Here is a 16,104-nt window from a genome sequence, read left to right on the forward strand (position 1 = left end):
GGCAGAATCACAGAGAAAGAGTGGGTATAATGATCGATATTTTTAATTTTGCTGAAGAGTGGGTAATGCTCGACGATGATTGTTGTTAAAAAGGATCAATGCCAACAGTCCAAGTCTAATCAGCAGAATCTTGCAGCTCTAACTATTACGTGCATCCTCTATTATAGATGCAGCTGTAAAACACAGAGGCCAAAAACCAAACCGTAGACCTACATATCTATACGAAAAACAAACCACATAAGCACCGCCATGACTATTTTAAACGCAAGTTTGGATTGGTCTGAGTGAATGTTTGGTTCTAAAAGGTACGCCACTATATCATATAATTTTTGGCTCTGAAATCAATTACTGTAACTGACCTTGTCTTGAGTGTTGACTGTAGCCTTGGCTGCTAAGAGGACCCTCACCACCTCATCATGTCCATTGTTACTGGCTGCGTGGAGAGCTGTCAGGTTGTCCTGTATTAGAGTGAATATATACATTATTATATACAAGGAGCTTGCACGGTTTGAGCAAATACACTTCACGTACTAGTTAATGCACCGTTGCAAGTATACCGGAAGTAATAATTAGTGGGTGTTCGGAAATTCCAGACTCTTAAATAAATAGGACTATTCTTAGTGTAGTAGGTAGTTTATGCAGACGTTTCCTCCCGGAGGGACATTTAGGCTAATAACATAGAACACAACGAATATTCTTGCTGATCCATAAGAGATAATATCAGCACAGATTTTATCTAGCACGTACGTAATTGTCTTTCAAAAACCATATACAGTTGCCCAATTATAATAATTCACCTACATGTACATATAAAAGTGAATGAATCCTAGCAAGGGAGGCTACTATTTGAGTGCGGCCTTTATACAAGAGCGGCCTCTGATCGAGCATATACGGTACATGTAATATTCTTACTGATCCATTTAAGAGACAATACCAGCACAGATTTTATCTAGCACGTACGTAATTGCCTTTCAAAAACCATATACAGTTGCGCAATTAACCTACAAGTACATAGAAAAGTGAATGATGGGTAAAGATCACGATTCTTAAAAGCAAATAACATGCGCAGGTCCAGGACACAGAAACAAATGGTACAGAATTAATGCTTATGATGAGAATACAATACTAACAGCGGTATGAGCAATTAAACACACCCTACTATTGTCTTTTTCAAAAACCACATACAGATGGGCAATAAATGTCTCACATAGAGCGCACTTTGAATGACAACCAGGACATGACAGAGGAAACTCTATGACTAGCTAATCTCTGAGATGTGTACAGTTAGATACACTCACCTCTGCTTGCATATCAACATTGGCTCCAGCATTGATTAGAAGTTCCACACACTTCAGGTGACCATCGTAACTGGCTACCATGAGAGGGGACTGACCCGACTGTACATATAGTACATGAGCAGTAGTATGTTATACCATAGATATAGATACATATAGAACAATATGAGGGATTAGAAACGAAAATGTTTACGTGAAACACTCCACGTTATAGGGTGTGGCTAAAACCACAAAGGATTATACAGCATGCTCATTACCTGTCCTGACTGCCATACAATCTGCTGATGTTAAAAAGTAATAGAATTTAGCTCTAAAAGGTCGACAATAAAATACTCTACAAGAAGGAATAGCCCTTACTATGAAGTCGTCATGGGAGGTCAAGGACCGTGGTGTGTCTAAAAGTATACTAAGCCAGTTTGAAGGACAAACGTTTCTGAACAGTACAGCTTATCCATAGCATATAAAGCATTTAGATACAGTAGAACCTCGCTAATCCGGACCCCTTTAATCCAAAACCTCGCAAATCCAGACAAAATGGCAAACTGAAAAAGAGGAGGGGCTGTCAGTAGAATAGAGTACTGCGCATGCGCAATGTAAATTGCTTAGCTGAATCAGCAATACATTTATCGATAAACTGCTCCAAGACAATGGCCACTGCAAAGAAAACGAAGAGAGAGCTCACAAGACTCAACTGTATTGGAGAGAAAGTTGAGATAAAGACTATTCTAGCTAGCAGCTTCCCTTCTGGCCACAGTAATATCATAATACATGTACAAAAGTGTCTTCGTTAATGATTTCATAATCAATTAATGACATCTGGTAATCCGGAAATTTCATGTATTCGGATAGGGTCTGGTCCCGCTCTATTCGGATTGGTGAGGTTCTACTGTACATAATAACCAATGTCCTTCACTGTTTTGGCTTCACAGCAGGGAGAGAGAAAAGTTGACATGGAGTAATTCAAGAGTAAAAACAACGGACTTAGAGCTTGTCAGTGATGTAAATTAATTAATTCCCATACAGAAATAACTACCTTGTGGTAAGGTTCAAACAAGCAAGTCTTACAAGGTTGTGGCAAGGTTGCAGCAACCTTGCCAGAACCATGGATTTGAAATTGTTTCAAGCTTGTTTCAAGGTTGTAGCCAGGTGGTTTTAACCTGGTTATTAAGGTTGCAACAAGGTGGTTTCAATCTGGTTACTAACAGGGTTGCAACAAGGTAGTTTCAACCTAGTTAAACAGTGAAATCTATTAAAAGTGAGATAAAAAATAAATAACAGAACAAAGTATATATAGTATTACAAAGTATAATACTAAGCAAACTATATTATAGTCTCTTCGAGTATCGATTAATGATGAGAGATTGATTGAGTTTCAAACCACTACGCTGCCTTCTCATGACACGGCGACATGATGCACATTTGTCGTTTACTGCATCGATTAACCAGTGCATGGTTTACTACACAGCTTTCTCTGCGTGCTGGCATAATTATAAGTGTCATAATTATAGGACCATATCTATCACTAATTATATATGCTTTGTGATGAGCAAGAGGGATGGACTATAGAGGTATAGGGGATGATGATTTGTACAAAATCTTTGAGACGTACATTCAACATTGTTATGCCTCAGGTGTACGTGTAGCCGCAAGAGGGACACGGTAAAGCTGACAGTGACTGTGGCTGTAAATGCTGCAATGTGACGAAAACTAACAGTTTCTATATATAGGCTTCTATAGCCACATTCTCTTGGATTTTGATTCGTAGATTACAAACTAAAGCTTCTTTCTTGAGTTATAGCTAGTTTGACTCACATTGAAAGCTGTTGCAGCTTTCGTAGCATCACTTGTTTGCATAAAAGTTTCTATTCAACTTATGAGTTATAGTCCTGCACTAAAGCGCTAGCTTTTTACTAGCTACCTAGCTATTTAGTAGCCATTAATTGTGTGAGCTCTTGCAGACATACCCCTATATATATATAGAGATTATTCACTTTCAAATTCAAATTGAAAAAAGCTTAATTCCCCCTATACTAAGTCTCTAGTACTATAACACCTCTAATACTTTTGATAGAAAGCATGACATAGCAAGGCTAGGTATTAACACAGCGCGCGCAGCTTGCAGCACTCGTTTGTCTGGCTTTTAATATCATGAATGCTACTTACTGAACATCTTTAAAATGTTGGCATCATAGTACTTCTTGGCCAACCATTGCAGTCTCACGACAGCTACAGCAACTTGGTGCACATTGGAGGAGGGCATGATTCCTACTGACTCCTCTTCGATCCACCTCACCAAGAGATACCAATAGATGTGTCATTCATTTTGGCTTGTAAACCTAAACATCTAGTTGTTCTATTATAGAGTAGTCTGAGTTAGCTAAACTAGTATGCAGTAGGTCTGTCCTGCTCTTTAAAAGCTAGACAGCTGACATTCAAGATATGAAAATGATTCCAATTGGGGTGCACTTGCCATGTCTTTTACAAGGTTGTAAACAGCAAAATGAGCAACCAGAACGCAATGTTGCTGCAACTATTTTACAAGGTTGTAAATCAATTGTACAGAATGACACCACAATGCAAGGTTGTTACAACCTGTTTTCCAGGTTGTAACAACCTTTCTGCAACCAAACCACCTTGTAGCAAGCTTGTTACAACCTTGACATTTCCTATGGGAATTACTTCTCTAGATAGCCTCGGTCCCAGAACGAAGTTGAAAAATACGGCCTGGTATTGATTGTATCTGGGCGTGGCAGGAACCGGAAACTAAAGCAGAGATTCTTCACATTTTGTTTCCTGCTTTTTTTCTGTAATACTAAAGGTGTACGTAGAGGTATTTTACTCCCGTAAAACTTACAGTAATGTAGCTCCGTGTCATGTTCTCAATTTATAGCTAGCTAGCTATGGCATGCAACGCGTTGTTTGTTTGAAGCAAGATAGCCTCACTCTCATGGCAGAACAGGCCCAGGCTCTCAAGCTCCTGTTTGAGGGAAGGGACGTGTTTATCTGGTTCCCAACGGGGTATGGCAAGTCTCTCTGCTATATCAGTTGCTACCCTTTTTAATAGACTACAAGCTAGGTAGAACCAAGGCTCCTCCTGTTGACAGAAGTGTTGTTCTTGTTAATTGTCTCTCCCCTTGTATCTCTCATCATGAGACTCATAATTGACCAGGCAGGAGTCTAAACAATAGAGGTGTTTCTGCTGCCATCCTCAGTAGCTCAGTAGCAATAAAGGAATCGACAAAAATTTGGTTGCCACTGCCAAAGAAGTGTCTTCTGGGAAGTATTTCCTGCTGTATACTGCCCCAGAGGCTGTTGTTGAAGACCACTGTTGGAGGATTCATTTTTTGTTGTACCAGAGTCAATTTATTAAAAAACCACGCCCAGATAACGCCCAAATACAATCAATACCAGGCCTAGTAGGCGACCTAGCGTTCAATTGGAGACGGATCGGCCTGCGATCGAGGCTATTCTCTAGAGTACTTGAGTGATTGCTAGTAGATAGTGGCTAAATACAGCCTCATGCACGGTAAACCACGAAACAGTGCAAGGTTACAGCTGCAAATAGCTAGCGTTCTACTGCAGAGCTAACTGCGCGATTGCTAAATTATAACCGCGGAGTGTTTCAACCGCTTATAAGGCAATTGCCTTACAGTTATTGGCCTACTAACCCTAACCTACGTACACGCATGCATTTGATGAATACCTGCATGCTTTATTAATTACTCCATAGATGGAGCTGTAAAAAACAGATACAACGTATATCGACCTGCTTACCGTACTACTAGAATATGTAGTACATGAGCAGTAGTATGTTACACCATAGATATAGATACATGTAGAACAATAAGAGGATTAGAAACGAAAACGTTTATGTGAAGCACTTCGCGTTATAGGGTGTGGCTAAAACTACATTTATAGTCAGCATGCTCGTTACCTGTCTTGACTGCCATACAATATGCGAATTGATCACTTTTAATGTTGATTATAAAGAGAATCAAGCTCTAAAAGGTCGACTAAGCAACTCAGCCACTATCACTATAAACAAATGAAAGCACCCGCGGGTGCTGATGTCTCAGTGAAGGTGTCAAAGCTACATAACATAATGCTAGCTTTATCAAGATTAACATTTTTGTTTTGCTGCATGCAGGCAGAATCACAGAGAAAGAGTGGGTAATGATCGATATTTTTAATTTTGCTGAAGAGTGGGTAATGCTCAACGATGATTGTTGTTAAAAAGGATCAATGCCAACAGTCCAAGTCTAATCAGCAGAATCTTGCAGCTCTAACTATTACGTGCATCCTCTATTATAGATGCAGCTGTAAAACACAGAGGCCAAAAACCAAACCGTAGACCTACATATCTATACGAAAAACAAACCACATAAGCACCGCCATGACTATTTTAAACGCAAGTTTGGATTGGTCTGAATGTTTGGTTCTAAAAGGTGCGCCACTATATCATATAATTTTTGGCTCTGAAATCAATTACTGTAACTGACCTTGCTCTGAGTGTTGACTGTAGCCTTGGCTGCTAAGAGGACCCTCACCACCTCATCATGTCCATTCTGACAGGCTGCGTGGAGAGCAGTCCAGTTGTCCTGTATTAGAGTGAATATATACATTATTATATACAAGGAGCATGCACGGTTTGAGCAAATACACTTCACGTACTAGTTAATGCACCGTTGCAAGTATACCGGAAGTAATAATTAGTGGGCGTTCGGAAATTCCAGGCTCTTAAATGAATAGGACTATTCTTAGTGTAGTAGGTAGTTTATGCAGACGTTTCCTCCCGGAGGGACATTTAGGCTAATAACATAGAACACAACGAATATTCTTGCTGATCCATAAGAGATAATATCAGCACAGATTTTATCTAGCACGTACGTAATTGTCTTTTAAAAAATAAATTTTTTGGCTGCCACGTGCAGAAATGCTAGAGTCAAAGTTCACTGAGGCTACTATTTGAGAGCGGCTACTAAATGTTTCATTTTGCTAGCAAGGGAGGCCTTTATACAAGAGCGGCCTCTGATCGAGCATATACGGTACATGTAATATTCTTACTGATCCATTTAAGAGACAATACCAGCACAGATTTTATCTAGGACGTACGTAATTGCCTTTCAAAAACCATATACAATTGCGCAATTAACCTACATGTACATAGAAAAGTGAATGATGGGTAAAGATCACGATTCTTAAAAACAAATAACATGCGCAGGTCCAGGACACAGAAACAAAATCGTACGGAATTAAATACTAACAGGGGTATGAGCAATTAAACACACCCTACTATTGTCTTTTTCAAAAACCACATACAGATGCGCAATAAATGTCTCACATAGAGCGCACTTTGAATGACAACCAGGATATGACAGAGGAAACTCTATGACTAGCTAATCTCTGAGATGTGTACAGTTAGATACACTCACCTCATCTTGCATATCAACATTGGCTCCAGCATCGATTAGAAGTTCCACACACTTCAGGTGACCATTGAAACTGGCTGCCCAGAGAGGGGACTCACCCGACTGTACATGTAGTACATGAGCAGTAGTATGTTATACCATAGATATAGATACATATAGAACAATATGAGGGATTAGAAACGAAAATGTTTACGTGAAACACTCCACGTTATAGGGTGTGGCTAAAACCACAAAGGATTATACAGCATGCTCATTACCTGTCCTGACTGCCATACAATCTGCTGATGTTAAAAAGTAATAGAATTTAGCTCTAAAAGGTCGACAATAAAATACTCTACAAGAAGGAATAGCCCTTACTATGAAGTCATGTGAGGTCAAGGCCCGTGGTGTGTCTAAAAGTATACTAAGCCAGTTTGAAGGACAAACGTTTCTGAACAGTACAGCTTATCCATAGCATTTAGATACAGTAGAACCTCGCTAATCCTGACCCCTTTAATCCGAAACCTCGCAAATCTGGACAAAATGGCAAACTGAAAAAGAGGAGGGGCTGTCAATAGAATAGAGTACTGCGCATGCGCAATGTAAATTGCTTAGCTGAATCAGCAATATATTTTTTACATTTATCGATAAACTGCTCAAGACAATGGCCACTGCAAAGAAAACGAAGAGAGCTCACAAGACTCAACTGTATTGGAGAGAAAGTTGAGATAAAGACTATTCTAGCTAACAGCTTCCCTTCTGGCCACAGTAATATCATAATACATGTACAAAAGTGTCTTTGTTAATGATTTCATAATCAATTAATGACATCTGTTAATCCGGAAATTTCATGTATTCGGATAGGGTCTGGTCCTGCTCTATTCCGATTGGCGAGGTTCTACTGTACATAATAACCAATGTCCTTCACTGTTTTGGCTTCACAGCAGGGAGAGAGAAAAGTTGACATGGAGTAATTCAAGAGTAAAAACAACGGACTTAGAGCTGTCAGTGATGTAAATTAATTAATTCCCATACAGAAATAACTACCTTGTGGTAAGGTTCAAACAAGCAAGTCTTACAAGGTTGTGGCAAGGTTGCAGCAACCTTGCCAGAACCATGGATTTGAAATTGTTTCAAGCTTGTTTCAAGGTTGTAGCCAGGTGGTTTTAACCTGGTTATTAAGGTTGCAACAAGGTGGTTTCAATCTGGTTACTAACAGGGTTGCAACAAGGTAGTTTCAACCTAGTTACACAGTGAAATCTATTAAGAGTGAGATAAAAAATAAATAACAGAACAAAGTATATATAGTATTACAAAGTATAATACTAAGCAAACTATATTATAGTCTCTTCGAGTATCGATTAATGATGAGAGATTGATTGAGTTTCAAACCACTACGCTGCCTTCTCATGGCACGGCGACATGATGCACATTTGTCGTTTACTGCATCGATTAACCAGTGCATGGTTTACTACACAGCTTTCTCTGCGTGCTGGCATAATTATAAGTGTCATAATTATAGGACCATATCTATCACTAATTATATATGCTTTGTGATGAGCAAGAGGGATGGACTATAGAGGTATAGGGGATGATGATTTGTACAAAATCTTTGAGACGTACATTCAACATTGTTATGCCTCAGGTGTACGTGTAGCCGCAAGAGGGACACGGTAAAGCTGACAGTGACTGTGGCTGTAAATGCTGCAATGCGACGAAAACTAACAGTTTCTATATATAGGCTTCTATAGCCACATTCTCTTGGATTTTGATTCGTAGATTACAAACTAAAGCTTCTTTCTTGAGTTATGGCTAGTTTGACTCACATTGAAAGCTGTTGCAGCTTTCGTAGCATCACTTGTTTGCATAAAAGTTTCTATTCGAGTTATAGTCCTGCACTAAAGCGCTAGCTTTTTACTAGCTACCTAGCTATTTAGTAGCCATTAATTGTGTGAGCTCTTGCAGACATACCCCTATATAATTATATATAGAGATTATTCACTTTCAAATTCAAATTGAAAAAAGCTTAATTCCCCCTATACTAAGTCTCTAGTACTATAACACCTCTAATACTTTTGATAGAAAGCATGACATAGCAAGGCTAGGCATTAACACGCGCGCAGCTTGCAGCACTCGTTTGTCTGGCTTTTAATATCATGAATCCTACTTACTGAACATCTTTAAAATGTTGGCATCATAGTACTTCTTGGCCAACCATTGCAGTCTCACGACAGCTACAGCAACTTGGTGCACATTGGAGGAGGGCATGAATCCTACTGACTCCTCTTCGATCCACCTCACCAAGAGATACCAGTAGATGTGTCATTCATTTTGGCTTGTAAACCTAAACATCTAGTTGTTCTATTATAGAGTAGTCTGAGTTAGCTAAACTAGTATGCAGTAGGTCTGTCCTGCTCTTTAAAAGCTAGACAGCTGACATTCAAGATATGAAAATAATTCCAATTGGGATGCACTTGCCATGTCTTTTACACAGCAAAATGAGCAACCAGAACGCAATGTTGCTGCAACTATTTTACAAGGTTGTAAATCAATTGTACAGAATGACAACCACAATGCAAGGTTGTTACAACCTGTTTTCCAGGTTGTAACAACCTTTCTGCAACCAAACCACCTTGTAGCAAGCTTGTTACAACCTTGACATTTCCTATGGGAATTACTTCTCTAGAGTACTTGAGTGATTGCTAGTAGATAGTGGCTAAATACAGCCTCCTGCACGGTAAACCACGAAACAGTGCAAGGTTACAGCTGCAAATAGCTAGCGTTCTACTGCAGAGCTAACTGCGCGATCGCTAAATTATAACCGCGGAGTGTTTCAACCGCTTATAAGGCAATTGTCTTACAGTTATTGGCCTACTAACCCTAACCTACGTACACGCATGCATTTGATGAATACCTGCATGCTTTATTAATTACTCCATAGATGAGCTGTAAAATACAGATACAACGTATATCGACCTGCTTACCATAATTACTAGAATATGTAGTACATGAGCAGTAGTATGTTACACCATAGATATATATACATGTAGAACAATAAGAGGGATTAGAAACAAAAACGTTTATGTGAAGCACTTCGCGTTATAGGGTGTGGCTAAAACTACATTTATAGTCAGCATGCTCGTTACCTGTCTTGACTGCCATACAATATGCGAATTGATCACTTTTAATGTTGATTATAAAGATAATCAAGCTCTAAAAGGTCGACTAAGCAACTCAGCCACTATCACTATAAACAAATGAAAGCACCCGCGGGTGCTGATGCCTCGGTGAAGGTGTCAAAGCTACATAACATAATGCTAGCTTTATCAAGATGAACATTTTTGTTTTGCTGCATGCAGGCAGAATCACAGAGAAAGAGTGGGTAATGATCGATATTTTTACTTTTGCTGAAGAGTGGGTAATGCTCGACGATGATTGTTGTTAAAAAGGATCAATGCCAACAGTCCAAGTCTAATCAGCAGAATCTTGCAGCTCTAACTATTACGTGCATCCTCTATTATAGATGCAGCTGTAAAACACAGAGGCTAAAAACCAAACCGTAGACCTACATATCTATACGAAAACAAACCACATAAGCACCGCCATGACTATTTTAAACGCAAGTTTGGATTGGTCTGAATGTTTGGTTCTAAAAGGTGCGCCACTATATCATATAATTTTTGGCTCTGAAATCAATTACTGTAACTGACCTTGTCTTGAGTGTTGACTGTAGCCTTGGCTGCTAAGAGGACCCTCACCACCTCATCATGTCCATTGTTACTGGCTGCGAGGAGAGCTGTCACGTCCTGTATTAGAGTGAATATATACATTATTATATACAAGGAGCTTGCACGGTTTGAGCAAATACACTTCACGTACTAGTTAATGCTCCGTTGCAAGTATACCGGAAGTAATAATTAGTGGGCGTTCGAAAATTCCAGGCTCTTAAATGAATAGGGCTATTCTTAGTGTAGTAGGTAGTTTATGCAGACGTTTCCTCCCGGAGGGACATTTAGGCTAATAACATAGAACACAACGAATATTCTTGCTGATCAGCACAGATTTTATCTAGCACGTACGTAATTGTCTTTTAAAAATAAATTTTTTGGCTGCCACGTGCAGAAATGCTAGAGTCAAAGTTCACTGAGGCTACTATTTGAGAGTGGCTACTAAATGTACAAGGGAGGCCTTTTACAAGAGCGGCCTCTGATCGACCATATACGGTACATGTAATATTCTTACTGATCCATTTAAGAGACAATACCAGCACATATTTTATCTAGCACGTACGTTGCCTTTCAAAAACCATATACAGTTGCGCAATTAACCTACATGTACGTAGAAAAGTGAATGATGGGTAAAGATCACGATTCTTAAAAGCAAATAACATGCGCAGGTCCAGGACACAGAAACAAAATGGTACAGAATTAATGCTTATGAGAATACAATACTAACAGGGGTATGAGCAATTAAACACACCCTACTATTGTCTTTTTCAAACACCACATACAGATGGGCAATAAATGTCTCACATAGAGCGCACTTTGAATGACAACCAGGACATGACAGAGGAAACTCTATGACTAGCTAATCTCTGAGATATGTACAGTTAGATACACTCACCTCATCTTGCATATCAACATTGGCTCCAGCATCGATTAGAAGTTCCACACACTTCAGGTGACCAGAGTAACTGGCTACCCTGAGAGGGGACTGACCCGACTGTACATGTAGTACATGAGCAGTAGTATGTTATACCATAGATATAGATACATATAGAACAATAAGAGGGATTAGAAACAAAAATGTTTACGTAAAACACTCCGCGTTATAGGGTGTGGCTAAAACTACAAAGGATTATACAGCATGCTCATTACCTGTCCTGACTGCCATACAATCTGCTGATGTTAAAAAGTAATAGAATTTAGCTCTAAAAGGTCGACAATAAAATACTCTACAAGAAGGAATAGCCCTTACTATGAAGTCATGGGAGGTTAAGGACCGTGGTGTGTCTAAAAGTATACTAAGCCAGTTTGAAGGACAAACGTTTCTGAACAGTACAGCTTATCCATAGCATTTAGATACAGTAGAACCTCGCTAATCCGGACCCCTTTAATCCGAAACCTCGCAAATCCGGACAAAATGGCAAACTGAAAAAGAGGAGGGGCTGTCAGTAGAATAGAGTACTGCGCATGCGCAATGTAAATTGCTTAGCTGAATCAGCAATACATTTTTTACATTTATCGATAAACTGCTCAAGACAATGGCCACTGCAAAGAAAACGAAAAGAGAGCTCACAAGACTCAACTGTATTGGAGAGAAAGTTGAGATAAAGACTATTCTAGCTAGCAGCTTCCCTTCTGGCCACAGTAATATCATAATACATGTACAAAAGTGTCTTCGTTAATGATTTCATAATCAATTAATGACATCTGGTAATCCGGAAATTTCATGTATTCGGATAGGGTCTGGTCCCGCTCTATTCGGATTGGCGAGGTTCTACTGTACATAATAACCAATGTCCTTCACTGTTTTGGCTTCACAGCAGGGAGAGAGAAAAGTTGACATGGAGTAATTCAAGAGTAAAGACAACGGACTTAGAGCTTGTCAGTGATGTAAACTTAATTACTTCTCTAGAGTACTTGAGTGATTGCTAGTAGATAGTGGCTAAATACAGCCTCATGCACGGTAAACCACGAAACAGTGCAAGGTTACAGCTGCCAATAGCTAGCGTTCTACTGCAGAGCTAACTGCGCGATCGCTAAATTATAACCGCGGAGTGTTTCAACCGCTTATAAGGCAATTGCCTTACAGTTATTGGCCTACTAACCCGAACCTACGTACACGCATGCATTTGATGAATACCTGCATGCTTTATTAATTACTCCATAGATGAGCTGTAAAATACAGATACAACGTATATCGACCTGCTTACCATATTACTAGAATATTTTGCGGGCCTTTGCAAATGAGCAGAAATGTTGATCCTTTGCGATCTAACTATTGGGTTCTGGCAAGGATCATGTGTATTTATTTAGGTATTGCAGATTTTATTGTTTCGAATCATCACAGAGGCCCGGGGACTTTTTGCTCATTCAACCCAACCCTACTATTAGCCCATGCACTGTGCTAATGATCTATCATTATGTGGCCAAAACGAAAGTGTATACCGTAGATCTATAAACTACACTAATTGTTGTGAGGATTGAGCTAGCTATACATATACTATTCGCCATGCTAGAGTTTCTAAAACAATCGTCCAGTCATACAGTTTCCTCTTTGCCATGTCCTGGTGATCTGTAATGTGCACAAACTAGTTTACTTACAAACTAATGTATAGAACAAATTCCTCAGATTCTGGGGAACTTGTGCATTTGCACTATCACTTTGACAATAGATACAAAGCCCAGTTGTCGACATAGCGTTAATTTGAGGCTAATTTATTCATTACCCAAGATTGTGTAGATTATGTAGTGTTGTTAATGAGGTTCATCATTGCATGTGACGTCATGCGTCAATGTGTTTGGCTAGCTAGCTGCTGAAACTATTATACAATATCTTTAGCAACAAAAGCGGCTGGCTTAAAAACAAGGTTTTTTGCTGTTTAGGCCCTCAATAGATAGAGTATGTAAAACACAGAGGCCAAAAACCAAACCGTAGACCTACATATCTATACAAAAAACAAACAACGCAAGTGTGGATTGGTCTGAATGTTTTGGTTCTAAAAGGTGCGCCACTATATCATATAATTTTTGGCACTGAAATCAATTACTGTAACTGACCTTGTTTTGAGTGTTGACTGTAGCCTTGGCTGCTAAGAGGACTCTCACCACCTCATCATGTCCATTCTGACAGGCTACGTGGAGAGCAGTCCAGTTGTCCTGTATTAGAGTGAATATATACATTATTATATACAAGGAGCTTGCACGGTTTGAGCAAATACACTTCACGTACTAGTTAATGCACCGTTGCAAGTATACCGGAAGTAATAATTAGTGGGCGTTCGGAAATTCCAGGCTCTTAAATGAATAAGACTATTCTTAGTGTAGTAGGTAGTTTATGCAGACGTTTCCTCCCGGAGGGACATTTAGGCTAATAACATAGAACACAACGAATATTCTTGCTGATCCATAAGATATAATATCAGCACAGATTTTATCTAGCACGTAAGTAATTGTCTTTCAAAAACCATATACAGTTGCCCAATTATAATAATTCATCTACATGTACATAGAAAAGTGAATGAATCCTAGCAAGGGAGGCTACTATTTGAGTGCGGCCTTTATCGAGCATATACGGTACATGTAATATTCTTACTGATCCATTTAAGAGACAATACCAGCACAGATTTTATCTAGCACGTACGTAATTGTCTTTCAAAAACCATATACAGTTGCGCAATTAACCTACATGTACATAGAAAAGTGAATGATGGGTAAAGATCACGATTCTTAAAAGCAAATAACATGCGCAGGTCCAGGACACAGAAACAAAATGGTACAGAATTAATGCTTATGATGAGAATACAATACTAACAGGGGTATGAGCAATTAAACACACCCTACTATTGTCTTTTTCAAAAACCACATACAGATGGGCAATAAATGTCTCACATACAGCGCACTTTGAATGACAACCAGGACATGACAGAGGAAACTCTATGACTAGCTAATCTCTGAGATGTGTACAGCTAGATACACTCACCTCATCTTGCATATCAACATTGGCTCCAGCATTGATTAGAAGTTCCACACACTTCAGGTGACCATAGTAACTGGCTACCCTGAGAGGGGACTCACCCAACTGTACATGTAGTACATGAGCAGTAGTATGTTATACCATAGATATAGATACATATAGAACAATATGAGGGATTAGAAACGAAAATGTTTACGTGAAACACTCCACGTTATAGGGTGTGGCTAAAACCACAAAGGATTATACAGCATGCTCATTACCTGTCTTGACTGCCATACAATCTGCTGATGTTAAAAAGTAATAGAATTTAGCTCTAAAAGGTCGACAATAAAATACTCTACAAGAAGGAATAGCCCTTACTATGAAGTCATGTGAGGTCAAGGCCCGTGGTGTGTCTAAAAGTATACTAAGCCAGTTTGAAGGACAAACGTTTCTGAACAGTACAGCTTATCCATAGCATATATAGCATTTAGATACAGTAGTACCTCGCTAATCCGGACCCCTTTAATCCAAAACCTCGCAAATCCAGACAAAATGGCAAACTGAAACAGAGGAGGGGCTGTCAGTAGAATAGAGTACTGCGCATGCGCAATGTAAATTGCTTAGCTGAATCAGCAATAATTTTATCGATAAACTGCTCAAGACAATGGCCACTGCAAAGAAAACGAAGAGAGAGCTCACAAGACTCAACTGTATTGGAGAGAAAGTTGAGATAAAGACTATTCTAGCTAGCAGCTTCCCTTCTGGCCACAGTAATATCATAATACATGTACAAAAGTGTCTTCGTTAATGATTTCATAATCAATTAATGACATCTGGTAATCCGGAAATTTCATGTATTCGGATGGGGTCTGGTCCCGCTCTATTCGGATTGGCGAGGTTCTACTGTACATAATAACCAATGTTCTTCACTGTTTTGGCTTCACAGCAGGGAGAGAGAAAAGTTGACATGGAGTAATTCAAGAGTAAAAACAACGGACTTAGAGCTTGTCAGTGATGTAAACTTAATTACTTCTCTAGAGTACTTGAGTGATTGCTAGTAGATAGTGGCTAAATACAGCCTCATGCACGGTAAACCACGAAACAGTGCAAGGTTACAGCTGCCAATAGCTAGCGTTCTACTGCAGAGCTAACTGCGCGATCGCTAAATTATAACCGCGGAGTGTTTCAACCGCTTATAAGGCAATTGCCTTACAGTTATTGGCCTACTAATCCTAACCTACGTACGCGCATGCATTTGATGAATACCTGCATGCTTTATTAATTACTCCATAGATGGAGCTGTAAAATACAGATACAACGTATATCGACCTGCTTACTAGAATATTTTGCGGGCCTTTGCGAATGAGCAGAAATGTTGATCCTTTGCGATCTAACTATTGCGTTCTGGCAAGGATCATGTGTATTTATTTAGGTATTGCAGATTTTATTGTTCCGAATCATCACAGAGGCCCGGGGACTTTTTGCTCATTCAACCCAACCCTACTATTAGCCCATGCACTGTGCTAATGATCTATCATTATGTGGCCAAAACGAAAGTGTATACCGTAGATCTATAAACTACACTAATTGTTGTGAGGATTGAGCTAGCTATACATATACTATTCGCCATGCTAGAGTTTCTAAAACAATCGTCCAGTCATACAGTTTCCTCTTCGCCATGTCCTGGTGATCTGTAATGTGCACAAACTAGTTTACTTACA

General features: G+C 39.3%; 1 protein-coding gene across 1 annotated transcript in view; it reads right to left on the reverse strand.

Annotated features, from left to right (window-relative positions):
* LOC135339652 (serine/threonine-protein phosphatase 6 regulatory ankyrin repeat subunit B-like) overlaps nt 1-16,104 on the reverse strand; it is a gene marked incomplete in the record, with an annotated part of 1,209,744 nt that overhangs the window by 1,114,056 nt on the left and 79,584 nt on the right. The window contains 8 exon segments of the mRNA XM_064535867.1: nt 360-458; nt 1,299-1,397; nt 5,795-5,893; nt 6,728-6,826; nt 10,414-10,509; nt 11,327-11,425; nt 13,486-13,584; nt 14,408-14,506. Of these exon segments, the coding sequence (XP_064391937.1) occupies nt 360-458; nt 1,299-1,397; nt 5,795-5,893; nt 6,728-6,826; nt 10,414-10,509; nt 11,327-11,425; nt 13,486-13,584; nt 14,408-14,506 (789 nt within the window).

This window comes from Halichondria panicea, chromosome 8, assembly GCF_963675165.1.
Source record: "Halichondria panicea chromosome 8, odHalPani1.1, whole genome shotgun sequence".
Lineage (NCBI taxonomy): Eukaryota > Metazoa > Porifera > Demospongiae > Suberitida > Halichondriidae > Halichondria > Halichondria panicea.